This window comes from Neopsephotus bourkii, unplaced genomic scaffold (genome assembly GCF_033783945.1).
Source record: "Neopsephotus bourkii isolate Nb327-2 ecotype Australia unplaced genomic scaffold, CSIRO-AGI_Nbou_v1 NB_369, whole genome shotgun sequence".
Taxonomy (NCBI): domain Eukaryota; kingdom Metazoa; phylum Chordata; class Aves; order Psittaciformes; family Psittacidae; genus Neopsephotus; species Neopsephotus bourkii.
Genome location: NW_026900875.1, coordinates 301,275 through 319,161, shown reverse-complemented (window position 1 = coordinate 319,161; position 17,887 = coordinate 301,275). Strand labels below are relative to the sequence as shown.

Below are 17,887 nucleotides of genomic sequence, written 5' to 3'. Positions count from 1 at the left end.
TCTCAATGTCCATCAAACAACCAAAGATCTTGGCTCCTTCCTCCACACAAGAAATAATGGGACAGTCGAATAACATATCCAGATGGCTCAAACCAAGTATATCAAGGCAACAGGTTTCTAATTTTAAACAGACTACTGTCTCCGCTGCTGATCTTACTGCCAACACATCCATGCTGCACTGTAATGTAACACGAATTCACTGTTTTATAGGTCCCACAAGTATGCTAAGGGTCCCATAGAAAATAAACCCTGACCTAAAAAGATTATGATCACAGAAAGGCCAAAGAAAACAGAACTTTTAGGAGAAAGACATCTAACACTGTGAAGTCACTTCAATAACAGAGAAAAAGGACTGGGAGAAATTATACTAGACATGAGTATAAACCAGGTCACCCTTATGCACATACGTGTTACTCATCCATACTAAAATGCAACACTGGTCTGAACAACAACCATGACAGAGCACTACAATGGCACAGACTGACCTGAGATCCAAACCCAAATAGTTCAGCATGCTGAACACAAAGGGCTAGAGCAGGTGCTACTCAAGGACAAATATTCTGCCAGCCAAAACCTACAATAGTGAGCGAGGAAACCGGGTACAATTTATGGGAGCGAGCATGCCTGCTTCTGCTTTTCAGTATCACTTGAAAAGGGCAATGCGTGCCCCTGACAGTGTAACCATCAATAACCTTTTGACATGAGTCCTTGCAGCTTCATTTCAACTGAAGGAATACACACCATTAAAGGTACAATAGGCTTCAAAAGACAGGAAGAAAAATAGCTGGTTCACATCTGATCCAGGGGAAGCAAGACAAACAACAGAGGGAATGAAAAAAATGCACTACTCTCTGCATCCTCAAATGTGTAGCATTCATGCTGTACTTTGTGTAGGGCCAAGGAGAAACTAAATGAACATCACGTCAATCAGTGCTCTGCACTTTCCAGTGTTGTCAGATCATTTCTAAGGTTGAGTGTCACAGTAGTATTTTGTTACATCTGAGATCATCTCCACAGACACAGCGGGACAGTCTGCCCCTCTAGCAAAAGGGGTGGCAAAACCCAGGAGAAAGCACAGGCTAGCCTAAAATAAAACAATTTGCTCAAGAGGAGGAAAGTATGTTATCATGTACTTCAGAAAGTATGGCTCAGCCATACTGAGAATGATTATGAAGCACGCAGCACCACCAAATTAGCTGTAAAGGCTTCTCACCATAAAAAAGGCAGAGAGTGGGCAAAAGAAACAGGTTTCTTCATAGAATCTTGAAGGAAAAAAAAACAATAGAATCTTCTGAACACACTGCAGGCCCTGAAAGACATTTCTCACATACCTATTCGGTGCAGAAAACCATAGCAGAGTATTGTACAAAGAAGTATTTAATCTAGGAGTTCCAGAGCTGAAAAGGAACAGTATCCTCACAAATGGCTGTGAATTTAAAAGTGCCAGAATTTCACTTCATTTTTGCACTTTTAGGGAAAGACCAGCATGTTAAAAGATAACCATATAAGAAAAAGGAAACTTCTGTCAATAAAAATCTTTATGTGGAACTCACCATTCCAAGTGAGCCAATGTAGTAAGATTATCCAGATCATTCTGAGAATGAAGTCACTTTTGTGAGCTTCACTGTAGCATTAAAATCAGACAGAAAAATATCCAGCGAACTCATTCTATTCAGCAACGCTCTCCTTTTGTAAGGAAAGGCCTGGTATGTACATGCCATTGGGTTATTTGAAACTTTTACTGTTCAATTCTTGCTAAACACACTGTAATAATCAAATAGATCCACACATTTCTGACCAATGCAACAGCAACACCAGACCAGCAGGCTGAGAGTCAATTCCATTAGGCAAGAAAGAGGCATCAAAGTTGCAAGACTCTCAAAAAACATCTTTGGCAAAAAGACTCATGAACCACGTGATGAAAATCACGTTAGTTTAATTCCCAGCCTGAGCAGGCTGCACAGTAACAAAAAGAACTGATGCTCAAGTGATCAATATATATTTTTACTATCAGAACTTCTTTAAAACACAAGATCTGCTAGAAAGCACCTAAGAGGGCAGCAAAAAGAAAGTGCTTCAAAATACCAGGGCGTTAAAAGAAGTGACAGAATTTACAAAGCATCTCACTACTGAAGAAGACTAAACCATGCAGACAGAGAAGCACCTCTCGTGGCCACGTCAAAATGGGTGTTTTGAGGTCATTTCTCTTTCTTCTTTCAAGCAGGTAACTTTTAGGAATACATGGAATCTCCCTCTGCTCTTCTCAAAGCCCCAGAACTGCCGCCAAGGTGCGCAAGGCCTGGTTTTGTAAGCACCTGGCAAAATCCATGGGGAAACTCCCATATTTGGGGATTATGTAAATTGTCCTGAAGACTTCAGGCAGGCATGAGCTCTCAGTGTTTCACCCTCCTCCCCAGCAACTGCAATACCCTTAGAGGATGAAAAACTTTAACTATCGTGATGGGAGATGAATAGCGGAAGCGCGAGGGACGCGCGAGGGGAGCTGAGTGGCCTGGGAAGGTGCGAGCATCACTGCTGAGCACGGCACCGCGCAGGGCGCAGGACTCGGTGGCAGCAGGCAGAGACTGGCACCGCCGGGTGCTCCTGCGGGCACTGGACAGGGAACGAATGCTGCTGCCAGGCAGGCAGGCGGCTGCCAGGCGAGGAGGAAAGGGGCAGCGGAGGGACGGGGACGTAAAAGGAGGGGCTGACAGTGAAGTATCTCCCGCCGCCTTCGCTGCGGGTCCAGGGCACTTCCCCTACGGTCAGTTACAGCACAAGGGAAATGTGTGGAAGGCGCGGGTGACACGGGAAAGCCCACCAGCCGCCCCGGGACTCGGCTTCCCACTCCCCCACCCTCCAATCTGGGCCCCACCGCCCCCCGCATCCCAGTACTCACGGCGGGGCCATCGGCCGTGGTGTAGCGGACGATGATCTGGAAGGGCTGGTGTGGCTGCAGGGCGGCGGGCAGGGAGATGGTGAGGGACGAACCATAGTCGGTGAAGGGGTCCACCCTGAAGCCGAGCGGGCAGGCGGCGCAGGGCGGCTGGGCGAAGATGGGCAGCGGCGGCGGAGGCTCGGCGGCAGGCGAGGGGCTGGAGGGCGGCTCCACCGGGAGGGCAGTGGGGGCAGGCAGCGGGCTGGCGGCGATGCAGGGCGCCGAGAGGAAGGTGGCGGTGGAGGGCGGGCTGGCGGCGCAGGGCGGCGCGCAGGGCGGCGGTGGCGGCGGCGGGCAGGGCGGTGGGGGCAGCGGGGTGGCGGCGGTGGTGGCCTCGGCGGGCGAGAAGGCGAAGGAGCAGGGCGCTTCCCCCGCCGTAGCGCGGCGGTAAGCAGCCGAGAGGACGCGCAGGGCCGGGTGGACGTCCAGCACCAGGGCACGGGGCTGCGGCCGCAGGGCGCAGAGCTCCAGCACCAGGCAGCCCGCCAGCGCCCGCGCCTCGGGCCGCAGCTCCAGCCCCAGGTGCAAGTGGCGGAGGCTGAAGAGCTGAGAGCTGGAGGCCGACGCCACGTCCGGCGGCGGCTCGGGAGGAGGCGGCGGGGCCGGCGGCGCCTCCGGCCCGGCCGCGGACCCCTTGCGGCAGCAACACAGGCCGGGTGGCCGCGGAGCCGGAGCCGCCATGGAGCGGCGGAGGAGGAGACTGAGGCGGCTGCTGCTATGTGAAATCCATGGGCGGGCGGGGACGAGGGAGGCCCCGGCGGCCGGAGCGACCGGGGCGGGGAGGGGGGGGAGCTCCGGGGGGGGTGGGGGGGGCGGAAAAGGCACCGGCTGAGGGAACGCAGGGCCCGGGCCCGGAACAGTCAGCGGCGAGCAAGGCCGCCAGGGGGCGACGCGCGGCACGGCTGGGGGAGCTCGAGGGCAGCCCCGCCCCGCCCCGCCCGCCGGCTGCGCGCGCACCGTGGGGCGCCAGCCTGCTGCTGCCTGTAGTCCAGGGGCGTGCGGCCGTGGCACCGAGGGCAGCCCCGTTCACAGGCACCCCCAGCACCCCTCAGCCGTGCTGCCTGACCCGGGGCCCACAGAGCCCCCGCTCCGTTCCCTCCTGCCCTCGGGAGCGCAGCCTCCCCGTCAGCTCTGCCTCCTCCGCACAGCCGGAACACTTCATTTTCACCCCCTTACCCAGCTTCAAGATAACCCCGTAACTTCCCCCCCCCCCCGCTCCCTAATCCCACTGCTACCTCTTTGGCTTCCTCCGACCTGCTCCTGGTTATGCTCCTCACACCCAGCTCACGATCTATCCCTGATAGCCCCCCATCTCCTCTACCAGACCACTCCAGAGACCCCCTGTTTTAATCTCCTCCCTCCCAGGTTAGCTGCCTTCCTCCTACACTCACCCTAAACTGCCCCACCTCCCCATATCCCAGCTCAGACACAATGCACTTAACTTTTCCCCATCCCTCGAGGCAACCAATCACACACCATCCACTGCTGCCCTCCTAAATCGCGAAGGACAGAAACCACAAAATCATGGTCTTTACACAACCACTTGTTTCTCTGCATGACAAGGGTAGGAGACAGTATGCTGGAAGGAAGGAGGGAGGTGTGCTGGAAGCACTGTGGTTTGAGCTCCATGCTGTCCAAGGAAAGTTCTGCCCCATGTAGTGACACTTGTGTAAACTAGTTTCAGTCTACCTCAGCCACCTGGTGAGCCTCCAAGGCACATCTTGTGGATGACACAGGAACAGTTATTACATGATTGTGGGTTTAACAAACCCATAGTGGCACATTGTAAAAGCCTCCCATGGCCTTACGCTACTAACAGCAGCACATGCACCAAGTTCTAGTGGAGTTTCCACTGTACTATCATATGTGAGTGGCCCCAGCACAATATGGCTGCTGTTATCAGCTGAACCAAGGGTAAACCAAATCATGTATTATCCTAGACTGACCTGAAGCTGGGTCTACAAAGAAATCTTGTGCAATTACTTATGTATAGTAAAACACACGCTATAGTTGCAGCAAAAAGGAACAAGGCAGCCTTCAGGAAAGCTCTTTGGTTGATGAGGGCAGTACAGCCTCCCTGCACCTTCTCGGTATGTTTCTTCAAAGGACCTTCAAGAAGCAATTTTGTCTTTGCCCAATCCCCTCCTAATTAAGAGACGCTTTTTTTTCTGCCACCTTTTCTCTCCACATTCTCCATTCCTAAATGGCTTTTTTCTGCATGTAGCCTTCCCTTCTGACACTTTTTCTGACTCATCCCATTTGCCTTTTGAAACAACAGTAGTGCTTTCTTTGTTCCATGCAATGTACTAAGACTGGTCGATCTCCCTCTAGCTTTCATGTAGGGGTAACATACCAGAATCTGCCCTGGTATGATCTTCACCACAGGTGATGAAGTCTTCTCAGGTGTTCAAGCTAGTCCAGGTTCAGGACCTGGGACTTAATTGCACCAATTTAACTGCACACTGACCCCACTGGGCCACTTTAGAAGAATCCTACCTGCATTTTGATTGAAGTCCCGAGCAAGTGCAACATTTCCACTCATCAGACAGATGAGATGAGCAGGAAAACATTCTCTCAGGGCTGCTAAGCTTATGATAATAACTTGCACTTAAAGATCAGCTGCACTAGCTGCATTTGGACAGAATAAGCAAAACTGATGCAATCAAAATTCTGGAGGATAATATCCCAGACAAATCTCCCTCAAGCTGCACACCTGTTGGTCTTGGGCTTCAGCGTTTGCTACCTACTAGGAAGGTGTGCTGGTTTTGGCCACAATACAGTTTGCTTTCTTCAAAGTAGCTGGTATGGGGCTATGTTTTGGACATGTACTGAAATGCTGCTGATTACACAGGGATGTGGTATCAGTTACTGCTGAGCAGTGCTTACACAGAGTAAAGGCCTTTTCTGCTTCTCCACCTGTGAGTAGGCTGAGGCTGCACAAGAAGTTGGGAGGGGACAGTTGACCCCAACTGATTTAAGGGGTATTTCGTATCACACAATAGAGCCCTGCTTTCCTGGGGATGGCTGAACACCTGCCTGTAGCTGGAAAGTGGTGAATGAATTCCATGGGTTGTTTTGCTTGCATGTGTGGGTTTTGCTTTACCTATTATGCCTATAACTGTCCTTATCTCAACTTTCTCACTTTTATCATTTCAGTTCTCTTTGCCATCCCACCCTGGGGGGAGCAAGCTGTGTGGTGCTTAGTTGGCAGCTGGGGTTAAACCAGGCCATAATGATGTGTGATCTCCATGCTATTTTGGGTAGGATCTCTTTAAGGAAAACCTCTGTCCCAAGCCCACAGCCTTATTCTCATCCTTGCAGGATGAACTGTTCTCTGGGATACCACACTATAAATCCTAAAGCAGGATCCAACTCCTGAAAATACCCATCATCCTCAACCTCTTGTAGAATGCTTCAAAGATACAGATATTTCAGTCTCATTTATAAATGCTGTTGTTTCTTCTTTTCACTTCAGTGACAGGGCCCTGGGCCAGGTTTCCGCTTGCTCCTGTGGTTCAGGACAAAAGCCAATAAAAAAAATACTACTACCCGTGCAAGAATCAATACTTGTGTATTGGTCTGTGAGACAAGTGCCAAATGAAGCAGACAAGTGATTACAGCAGAAAGAACATCTCCCTCTGGCAGTCTCTCTTCTTAATTCTGAAGTAACAATGCTGGAGCTAAGGTTTAACAAAACGGTTGAGTTAATCCCTGCTATCTGCAGGTGACTGTTCACCTGCTCTCTCATAGGCCATTGTCTGACACCTTCAGCTATTTCAGCTCCCCAAAGCAGGAGTAAAATATTGACATTTTTAGCAGTGTAACTGGGAAGCAGCAGTTTTTGGTGCTATGAATCCTGAGCACAGTTTCTCCTCATACCTATACCAGTGTTACAGTTAGCACCTACTGAAAACAGCAGCCCCACTTCACCTCCCTTCCAGGTGTGCCTTCCTGTCTCCTTCTTTGTACAGCATTCCTGCTTTTGGAGGGTGAACTTCCTGCAAGTTAGCTTTTTGAACTGGGTCACTGCTGGACCAGGCAAGAGCCAGTGCTGGCTTCAGGAAAGTGGAAGGAACTCCCAGCCTGGAAGAAGAAGGAGGACAAGATCAGGATGGCTTCTCTTTTGCCCAGACTGTCATTAGCTCAGCTTTAGCTGCAAAATGAAGCCATGCTCTGACCCCAGCAGGACTCGAGAACTCAGGTCTGCAGGGTCCAAAACAATCCTGTCCTTAACAGAGTTGAACATGCCAACTGACTGATCTGTTTTAACCACAGCCTTAGGCAGGTGCATTTTATGCTCTTTCTCTCCTGTTTTCAGCCTTCGTCTTCACATTCTACCCAGCTCTAATTCTAAGGGAGAAGCAGGACATTCATTATCTTTGCCATATCACCTCTGCTGCCTCATGCCTCTTCCCAGTTTCTTTTTGTCCTCAAGCTTCTGATTAAAAACAAATATCAAGCTACAGCCTAAGCCCTGTTAATGCCATTATTTGCTTGTCGCATTGGTAGGTAGAAAGGCTTGTTGCTATGACTTTGCAGTGATGCTGCATTATAAACAGTAATGCTTGCAGGTAAAGGAAGTGGAAAAATCTGAGCTTAAGAACAATCTTCTGTATTCCACCTGAACTCCCCCCTTGCTGCTTGGATTTAATACTTGCACAATAAATTATTATTCCCTGTACTACTTGGCACAAACATACATATATTGTAAGCCACCCCCATGCTGGAGGGCATAAAAATTACCCACTATGTTTTTAAAGAAACACTTCCACTCTGAAGGAAGAAAGATCAGGCTGTGGTGCATAGACAGGAGGAAAACAAACAAACAAAAACCGCCTTCAAAAACGGTCCTCCAGGGCTAAAAAAGGTGCAAAGTGATTTATTGCCCAAAACAAACCACTTAAGCCAATCAAATTTACAAAACCCAAAATAGTTTTATTTACTTTTCAGATTTCTGCCTTGGTGAAACATTTTGCAAACATGCTAAGGCTACAAAATGTCCAAGTTGACAAAGACATGCAACGCTGACCATTCAGTAAGTCACGGCTATCATCGGAGCGACCGTGCCCCTCTGGGCCACAGGTCCCGCAAAACAGGGATGGTGTACAGTGATCATGGCAACATACTATGCAGGACCTAGTAACCTGAGGTAGGTCTCTTTACAGTAAGAAAACAATGTCCTACACCAGTGTTACATCCTGATCAACAGGAACCTGTTCCAAGTTCCAGAAAACATGGGGTGGGGGACTGTTTCCTTAACAAGTGTGCAATAAAGAAACAGGAAATATTGATACTGTTTAACCTTAGTATAAGTGAGCAGAACAAAGAGTTAGTGCTACCCATGCCAGCGAAAGCCAACCTAAACCTCTGAGGAGTGTTCGCAGCTTCAAGATAAAGGAGTCAGTCAGCTGAAGCAACTCTGAAAAGGCTTTCCTGCTAGCATACAGGGTGTGACTTGAACCTTATGATTAATTTGTTACAGATCATTCCATGAATAGTTAGATTTAGGTTTTGTTAGATCAGCGAAGCAGGAAGAGCTTGGGCTTGCTTACATTAAAATAAACCCTACTGACACAGTAAGAAATACCGTATCAGGACACTGAGAAAATATGAGGCCTTAATGTGACCCAGAAGTGTTTCTCCACTCAGGAGGTCACTAAAAACCCTGCTTTGGGAAAGCATTAGGGGAAGCAGCAGCCGCTGCCATGGTGAACATTAGTGATGCTCCAAATAGCTTTGATAAATTACAATGCAATAGTTACACCACAGAGCTCTTCTCCCCTGTGCTAGACAACAAAGATGTGACAATAAAGGACACTATTGCAAAGCTTCACTTCCACTCAGACACACAGAAAATCTGGCACTAGGAAAAGACCAACTGTAAAAGACAATGGTGTCTGATACAGTCCAATTACAAAGCCAGATCTCTTGTACCGTAAACTGTACAAAAATGATAGAAAAGAATATGCACTGTTATTAATACAGTGCTTATTTTAATATAAAATAAACAGCTTACATTTCCACTGTAAATATAGGCTATATACAGAATTATGTATAGATATAGCTACATGTATAAAGCTTCATTATAGGCCTCTGATACATTTGTAACTATGGCTCCCTGAGCCATTTGTAGAGTGCATTTAATAACAAAAAATTAGTAATATGATTATGGAATAAATACAATAATAAAAACATGAAGAATTCTTCTGACACGGTTTTAAAAACTCTCTGGCTTGACACATTGTGCTAAAAATTAAAAGATGAAAAGGCAATAATCTGCTTGAAGGAGGAGGAGGAAGAAGAGCTAGCCTGCCACAGGCAGAGAGTGTAGCTCTCCAAAATTAAAGTGACTTTGCCCTGAATTTTAGCCCTTGACAGCAACCTTGTTCTCCGCAGCAGCAAACATAGCACAGAAGCGCGAGTTCTCATTGGCCAGAAGGGCAGACGGCGTGTCAAACTCCACTACCTAAAAGCGAACAAGGCAGGGAAAGTATGTCAGTAAAACCCAGCAGAAAATGGATTCCCACCCTGCCTTGGACTCACAACAGTACTGAAGAAGCCAAAAAACATGGCAATCGTCTTTAAATGAGACAACAAGGGGTGGAAGTGCACACATTTATGCATATATACTATAACCTGGGATGCTTCAAACTTGCTCAAACACTAGAACTATCCAGCAGGAAACAATACCTGGTGGCTCTGGCAAAGAGAGGCAGGTGCTATGTGGTTTTGTCCTCTCTGCCTTTAAAAGCTTTGTCAAATGCTCTTACATTCAATTTAACTGTTTCTGGCTCCCACACAGAAGCCTGAAAAGTGGGTAAAGGATCCGTCAATATGCCTGTTTGATAGCACAGGCCTTCATGAAAGTGATGGGAAACTGCAATTGAGCCTCAGCAGAGATGCTTACCTTATTACCCATCTCAGACTTAACCTACAAAGGGAATATTAAAAACACTTTTAAAAGAGACTGTTGCTCTATGGTACTTTCTTGAAGTGTAAAAGAAATTTTGCAACAGCTGATTCTACTGGAGTATTATTACCAAGGATGTGAATGAACACAAAGGATTTTCTCTCTACACTGAAATACTAGGTGCTCCTTCAGTTCAGCCTACACATATGGCATCACCAGACTACAACAGGAACTGCAGCCACAAGTCTTTCTGCTTACCTGTCCTTGTGTTAGCACCATGATCCGATCAGAGCCCAGTACCGTGTGCAGGCGATGAGCAATTGTTAACATAGTGCAGTCTGCAAATGCCTCTCTGATAGTCTCCTGAATCAGTAAGTCTGTCTCAGTGTCCATAGCAGCTGTTGCTTCATCCAGTATCAAAATCTGAAAGCAGCACATAATCCTGTTACCCATAATAAGGCTTTTCTTTCCTGAACATAAAAAATACAGAGTGGCAGAATTATCATGACCAACTCTGTAAGTTTCCTACAAGTTTTTATAAGCACCCTTTCGGTTTTCTTTCTGTAATTGCCTTCAATAAAGTTGCTCTGTGGATCACACTTGCATTTTATGGTCACATCCTAGAGCCACAAGATGTCTGAGTTCTGACCTGGCCCTCAAGTTTCCACCACTTTCAGTTTTACATTCAGCAGCTAAATCTCAAATACAAATACTGACGCGTCCTTGTGGTGACATTCCTTCTGGAGTGAGTCAATACTAAGGAGGCTTACTAGCCCTCTTATGCTGGGAAGACTTACCCTTCCTCTCAGACAAACCGATTTGGAGAGGTGTCCTGTCAAAGCTAAAATAGACTTGTTTTGTGCAGGTACTGCAGAGAGAGCAGTAACTTCTGCTGAGTAGTCTGGCTTTGAAACAGAAGCAGAGTTATTACCCATCACACTAAATTTTTTGGTGTGTCATATTTAACAAAAAAGGATTTAACATCCTCATCAAGCTCAATCCAAAAGCACTTTCTCACTAACTGTTTGTCTTCCATTCCTGCAAAACCTTTAACTTTGCTAACATAGCATGGTCCCAAACTCCACTTAGTCTACATTTTAGTGGAGCATGATCTAGAAGAGAAAACAGCCGACATTCACAAAAAGGTGAAAGAAGGAAAGAATCTGATGTTCACCAGTAACAAGACACACTGAATAAATTATTAGGCCAGTCTGACACCCTATTAACAACACTAATGAGCAATACCTTTCTGATGGCAGGAGTTACAGTCTGACATTACAGGAGTTAGCAGCTGGCTACAGATGCCTTCCTAGTTGTTCTAACCCTATGCCTCTCTAGGTTGCAATATTGCTGGTGTGATTTCTCTGACAGATGGAATTGGGCACAAAAGAAAAGGTTCTCTCAATCTTATCAGTTTTCTATTTCCATCTATTTCTTTCACTGCTATGCTCACTTTGCAACGACGCAGTAGAGCTCTAGCTATGCACAGTAACTGTCTCTCTCCAACTGAGAAGTTTTCTCCATTTTCCATCACTTCTGAATCAAGTTTCATAGGCAGCTGGGCAACCTGCGTCAGAAAGAAGAGGCAAAAAAAAATCTTAGAGTACTGCACAAAATCACATCAACATGAATAAAGATCTCCTGACAATCTTTCTCACCAAAAGAGAAGAGTCGATCTAGTCCCTGCAGGAGTTATTGCACTTATGTACAATAGCCATACATGCCACCTGACTTATAAGAAAAGAATTGGATTGGAAAAATCATGGCAGTGAGACTTGCTGAGGGCACCTCACAAGCAGCAGAGGTTAAGTTCTGTATAAATGTGCAATGGCAACATTAACATTCACAAACGTAAATGCAGAACGTGCACATAAGGCACATACAGAAAAATATCACTTGAAATATTACAACATCCTAGGAGTCCATGTGATAAATCGCCACTCTGCCATAGTATATACTACAAAAAATACACATCCAAAATAAAGCACACTAAAAAAACCAACCAAAACTAGTCTGAAAGTCAGGGTGTGGTGGTGTCAAATAAAGCATAAACAAGGGGGAAAAGTTGCAAAGAAAAAGCTTTACCTAAAGGTCTCTGAAGTACCTACTAACAGAACTTGTTGGTTTGGAAGACAAAACACAGTTAACTCATAGGGCACATAATACTTACACATTCCTTCATGTGAGTCCTTTCCAAAGCATCCCAGATTTGCTCCTCACTGTACTGATTGAAAGGATCCAAATTTGATCTGAAGGGGGAAATAGAAAACATAACCAAAATTTATTCAGCAATGAATGACAAAACAGCAGTGTGCTAATCTATCCAGACAAATTATTCCCATCCAGCCTTCCACTGACAGAATTTCCTTGCCAAGGAAATGAGATGCTCCCTGCACTCTAGGGTTAGAGTACCCAAAGAACAAAAGAGTAGAGATGGAAGACAAAGATACAGAAGTTTCAATTAAATCTAAAGGGAAAGCAAGGCTTGCATAGAGGATGATCACATCCAGTTCTGCACTGGGTCAGCTGAAATAGTTTAGCTGTGCTTTTTTTTTGTTTGTTTCAAAAACAGAGAACAGAAGGTAGGATGCCTGAGAGCTAACATCTCACCAAGCACCCGAGTTCGAGTATAAACTTGTAGGCTGCCTGCCCTTCTGACTTTTTATGGTCTCACTAACCTCACAGTGCCACTGAATAGCACAGGTTCCTGAGGAATTATTGACAGTTTGCTGCGAAGATCTGCCAAGCCAATATCATTTATTTTCACTCCATCAATTTTAATACAGCCTCCAGATAGTTCAACAAGACGAAAGAGTGCCATTCCGAGAGAAGACTTCCCTAAAAATGAGCCAGGAAAAACAGCATTAGTGTTTCTACAGAGTTATAGCAGCGTTGAGATGAGAAAGCATTTTAAAAGCTGTCCACGTGTACAAAAAGTGTTTTAAATACCATAAAGTCCTGGCAAACAATGCTGGTAAATGCTGGGGTTCAGCATTTAAACTTCTAAGCAGTTGTTGGGGCAGCTCCTAATCTTTTGTCCCAGAAACCACCCATGCTCTGCTGCCCCACCCCCAGTACCAAAACCATGCCACATAAGCCCAATACAGCAATATTAATTGCTTATCTAGAAATGACATTTTGGAGTTGATTTAAGTCATCTCACAGACAGGGCTTTTGATTATTCATGGCACAGACTTCTGAGATAGCTTAGAGTCAAACCTGGCTGCAGCATCAGTAAATAAAACTTTCAACAGTCAAATAAGCTGCAATGAGCATTCTGTGCCAATAAGCAGCTTGGGTGTTAAACCTTATGAGCACACTGGCTCAGGTATAATAGGATATCTCTCTACAGTAAATTGAAACTTGCCTTCATTATTGTTTATAGGATCCTGTTTATGTATGTCCATAAAATAACCACCGACAGACTGATGGATAATTCCTGTACAATTAACAATTTACTCAACCACAGAGAAGACAAGAAGAGAACCAACAGGCCTGTCCCACTCTATTACATTCCCATTCTGCAAAAGCAGTAATGTAACTACTTGGTGTTTCCTTACCTGAGCCTGTCCTTCCCACAATGCCAATCTTTTCCTTTGGTTTGATGGTAAAGGACACTTTTTTAAGTACTAGAGGAAGGTTCTCTCGGTACCGCATCTCTGCATTTTCAAAAACAACTTCACCTTCCTGTGGCCAGTCCAGAGGAGGAGTCTTATTTTTAATTCGAGCAGGAGCTTCCAGGGAAAGTGTCTTTAAAAATAAAAAGAAAACCCAAAACCCAGAAGTTCAGCTTCCAGTAAACAACACACCAGAAAGGAAAATTATCAGTTGCAGCTTTCAGCAGGAGTTCTTCCCTGCAGACTTGGCCTGTATCAGTTCGTGGCAGTTTTATGATGAGCTGTGTAGCTGGATGTGGGCCCAGTGGCTCAGAAGTTTACTGTGTTACTGACCACACTGTTATTACCCTTTCCTTGCCTTAATAATGACACTGGTCCTTATAATCAATGGAATTCAAAACGTATTTTAGGCCTATTATTTATGGGTAAAAACCCTATTGAGTTCTGTGGCACTTCAAAGCCTGAATGCTTCGGGTAAAAGATCTACTGTATTTCTGTGTCTCATTTTCTATGTCATGCTAGGGTCACCTCTGTGGATCCTGGCACAGGAAAGAACACTCACATAACACATAGTACGAATGCTCTTCTTTTCTTCTTTTGCCCCTGTTCTATTAAATCACTGAGTCAGCTGGGGCCCTTCCAGCTTGCTCACTTTTGCAATTTTACTCTGCCACTTAATAGGTCCCTTATTAAGCAGCTCACAGATTCAACAGAAAAGCAGAAAGCAAAACATGTTCCTTTATAGCACGTTATATATGTTCAGGATGAAGCCAAGGTCACCTCCCATATTTGCTTCAAGCAGTCTCACAGAATGCAGAAATCCTACTGTCAGATTCACCTCATACAACTTTAAACACATACAAAGTAACAATCTCCAAATAAATCAGGCCCATCACCTCTTTCATAGTCACTACAAAGCAGCCAGCATTACTGATTTTTCACATTCTGATATAAACACTTAGAACAGGTAACAAACTGCCCTCTGGAGATACTCATTTCCTACACTGACTATGGAAAGATCCCACAGGGACTGTGTCAGTTGTGGACCATCTGCAAAACCTGCTTAAAAACATTAATTGGACTCCAAAAGTTTGAGAAAACAGCTATCTGCAACAACAGTACTACAATTCTTTGAGCTTGATGCTCTGAAGAGCAGCCTCTGAGCCTGCACTCAAAGAAGCCAAGCCTGGGACTTGCAAAACAGAACCTGTGCATTGTTTCACTGCTCATCCACCCCTTCACTTCAGATTCAAACTTGTTTTATAGTTTCATAATAAAATGGCTGTCTATAGAGATCCAAGTAATAAACATCAGAGACAACATTGCTTAATAGCAATATAGAATCATAGGATCAACCAAACCAACAGCCTACAACTATAGGCCTTGCCACTGACAGTGATAAACCCATCTCAGCCCAGCAAAAGATACCAGGCAGTATTTGGCACACAATTGTGAGCTTGTGCGGTCACCAAGTCTTCCACATAGACATTTTCTACTTAGAAAGAGGAGTTACTCCTTCAGCTGGGGGACTGGGCACCTTAATTATTTTCTCTTCAGTATTAAATCCACAGATTTAAAAGTGTTCCAAGAATATCAACTACTACATAGTCCAGATTAATGAAATAGATACATATCTCCCTCCAGAGTTTAGAGGGAATATGTAGTATGTGTTAAGTAAAAAAGCCTTTCACCTCAGAGACCAGACCCAGTAGGCTTTCTCCTGGCTACACTCTCCCCATTGACCTATGCTCAGTTCTGCAATGAGAGCAATTCCTTGACTTTTTAAGCATATAGAAATACGTTATACAAGATAGCTATGAAAAAGAAGTAGACTTATGAGGATGAAGCAGAGTTACATATAGATAAAGTAACAGTTACTGTGCTTAAATGAAGGAGTTCCATTACATTTGGAATGAAGGATGCCAGAAGACCATCATTTTACTGTAAAATATTGTACTGAATTCCTAGCTACCCCTTCTACATACTCCATGCCTTACTGAGGGCAAACTTTCAATATCCTTATGTAACTTCAGTGATGCCAGTGTCAGCCAAGTAACACCTTTAAGCTTAGTTACCTACTAGCTCTTGTGCCATTCATCTTGCCAACGCTTATATACATGCTTCACAAGAAAAATTCACTCTGCAGTATTTCAACACGTGTGTTAATGTGTATACAAGATCAGAAACAAACATTCTGCACTGAGGCAGACTATGGCTGACTTTCTTTCCTCTCACGCCAGCAACAAGACATTTTACAATAGGCAACTGAAATGTATTATTGTCCTACCTTGATATAGTGATCAATTCTCTCAACTGAGGTAAAGCGAGCTTCTGTTTCTGAAGCAAGTCTGACTGTAAACTGGAACAACCCTGTTAACTGCAGTGATGGAAGAAAACAAAGAAATTTAAAGAGCTGTGATTTATTATTGAATTAAGAGATTAACCTAATGGATGGTGCTGCCAGCAGGACTAGGGAAGTGATCATCCCCCCCATACTCTGCACTGCTGAGGCTGCACCTCAAATCCTGTATTCAGCTCGGGGTCCCTCACTACAAGACAAACATTTAGGTGCTGGAGCATGTCCAAAGAAGGGCAACAGAGCTGGTGAAGAGTCCGAGTACAACTCTTACAAGGAGTGGCTGAGGGAACTGAGGCTGTTCAGCGTGGAGAAGGCTCAGGGGGGAACTTATTGATCTCTACAACTACCTGAAAGGAGGGGGCAGTGAGGTGGGGGTTGGTGTCTTCTCCCAAGTAACAAGCAATAGGACAAGAGGAAATGGCCTCGAGCTGCATTCCCTCGAGGGAAGTTTAGATTGGGTATCAGGAAAATTTCTTCACCAAAATAGTTGTCAAGCACTGGAACAGGCTGCCCAGGGAGATGATGGAGTAATCATCCCTGAAGGTATTTAAAAGGCATGTGGATGTGGCACTGATGGACATGGTTTAGTGGTGGACATGGCAGCGCTGGGTTAATGACTGGACTCAATGGTCTTAAAAGTCTTTTCCAACCAGATGATTCTATGATTTTATGATATCTGATACAAGTACTCTTGGCATTGGGCACCACACAGCTAAGGTGCCCAAGGCAATTTAATTTTACTTCATAATTAATTTTGGAATAACCATAATTTCTTAATCACTTGTAAAGCCAAAAGTTTTGAAAGGTTTCCCACAAGCAACAGTTTTGGGTATTAGTCATCTGCTTTGTAGTTTCACTTTACAACCACCAGGAGGCAGAAAAGGCCAAACGACAGCTTTATTTGCAAGTATTCTGAGCCCTCAAGTCTAATCAACACGCACAGCTACAATTCTGCATACTGTTTGCTGTGAAAACATACAGCAAAAAATATATTCAGACATCAGTATGGCACATGTCTTTCGTACTACCAATCCAAGTTCTGGAAATACCCAGAAAAATTGCAATTTGCAGCATATAAAGAGCCTCAAATGGTTTCTCCTTCCTCATTTAAAGAAAGGCAGCTCCCAAAAAATAGTCTTAAAACATACAGCTCCTCATAATTTGTAATTTGGCTACTAGCAGAAGGTCCCAGCTCTGAATTACTTTCCCTTCCGTTACCAAAATGGGTAGCAGTATTGTCTTCCATTCTAGTGCATTAAGGAAAGCTTTCAACGGTGTGTTACCTTTACTTACTAGCAATAACTACATATGTGGACATACTCACCTGGACAGCATATGAGATAGCCAGCCCAGCATAAGCAGGAGGAATCTGGCCATGCATTAAGACAATCATAAGGCCAGTGGTTGTGATGAGAGCAATGCTGATAATGTCCAGCCGCACAGCTAGCCAGCGCATTGCACAGCTGAACAGGTAAAATGGTGCCTGATTGTCATCTAGGAGCTCCTGATATCTGAAACAAATACAGGAAAGGTTAAGTCGACTTTCACAAGCCTGATGTTCTACAAATAGCAGAGCTGCTTAAACCCCTTTTCCAGCACCAGAATTTAGGGTGAGAAGACTAGCCCATCTCTAACAAAGTCTCTAACTAGGCCATGAAAGCAGGGTTTACAAACTTTCACAAATCACATCAGATATCTATTTAGCTCAGACATTTGAAAGTCAAATTACCAAGTTTCTGTGTGTTCAGAGATATTAGTTATTTAGCTTAAATAAGTAAGTTTTAAATAGCTTAAGCGAGAGTTATAATATTGTGTGGTTTAGCATGCTATTGGCTTAGCTTTACTTGCTTAGCATGAGTAGCTAGAGTTGCTGAAGCCTTGGGCTGTGAATCCAGTAAGGTATTAGAAGACCCCAGACCAAAAAATCATCACTGGACTAGAAAGGCACAGGTGCACACACACACATGCAAGGGAAGTCAAAAGGGATACACATTGGCTCACTGGAGCCACCCTCTGTGAAGAGACTTCAGTCATAGCAGTTAAAGTCTTGGGTTATGTGTCTG

General features: G+C 45.0%; 1 protein-coding gene across 5 annotated transcripts in view; it reads right to left on the bottom strand.

The window, feature by feature from the left end:
* ABCC5 (ATP binding cassette subfamily C member 5) overlaps positions 1–17,887 on the bottom strand; it is a 69,672-nt gene that overhangs the window by 15,092 nt on the left and 36,693 nt on the right. For 3 of the 5 annotated variants that reach the window (XM_061348710.1, XM_061348711.1, XM_061348714.1), the window contains 9 exons: positions 17,149–17,335; positions 15,753–15,842; positions 13,409–13,598; positions 12,527–12,686; positions 12,019–12,097; positions 11,302–11,415; positions 10,107–10,271; positions 9,321–9,404; positions 6,811–7,021 (listed from right to left, as the gene is read on the bottom strand). In XM_061348710.1, coding sequence (XP_061204694.1) covers positions 6,962–7,021; positions 9,321–9,404; positions 10,107–10,271; positions 11,302–11,415; positions 12,019–12,097; positions 12,527–12,686; positions 13,409–13,598; positions 15,753–15,842; positions 17,149–17,335 — 1,129 coding nt within the window. In that variant the 3' untranslated portion in view covers positions 6,811–6,961. Of the gene's footprint in view, positions 1–2,899; positions 3,686–6,810; positions 7,022–9,320; positions 9,405–10,106; positions 10,272–11,301; positions 11,416–12,018; positions 12,098–12,526; positions 12,687–13,408; positions 13,599–15,752; positions 15,843–17,148; positions 17,336–17,887 lie in introns of those variants that run through there. The other 2 variants (XM_061348716.1, XM_061348713.1) reach the window with 2 other exon arrangements.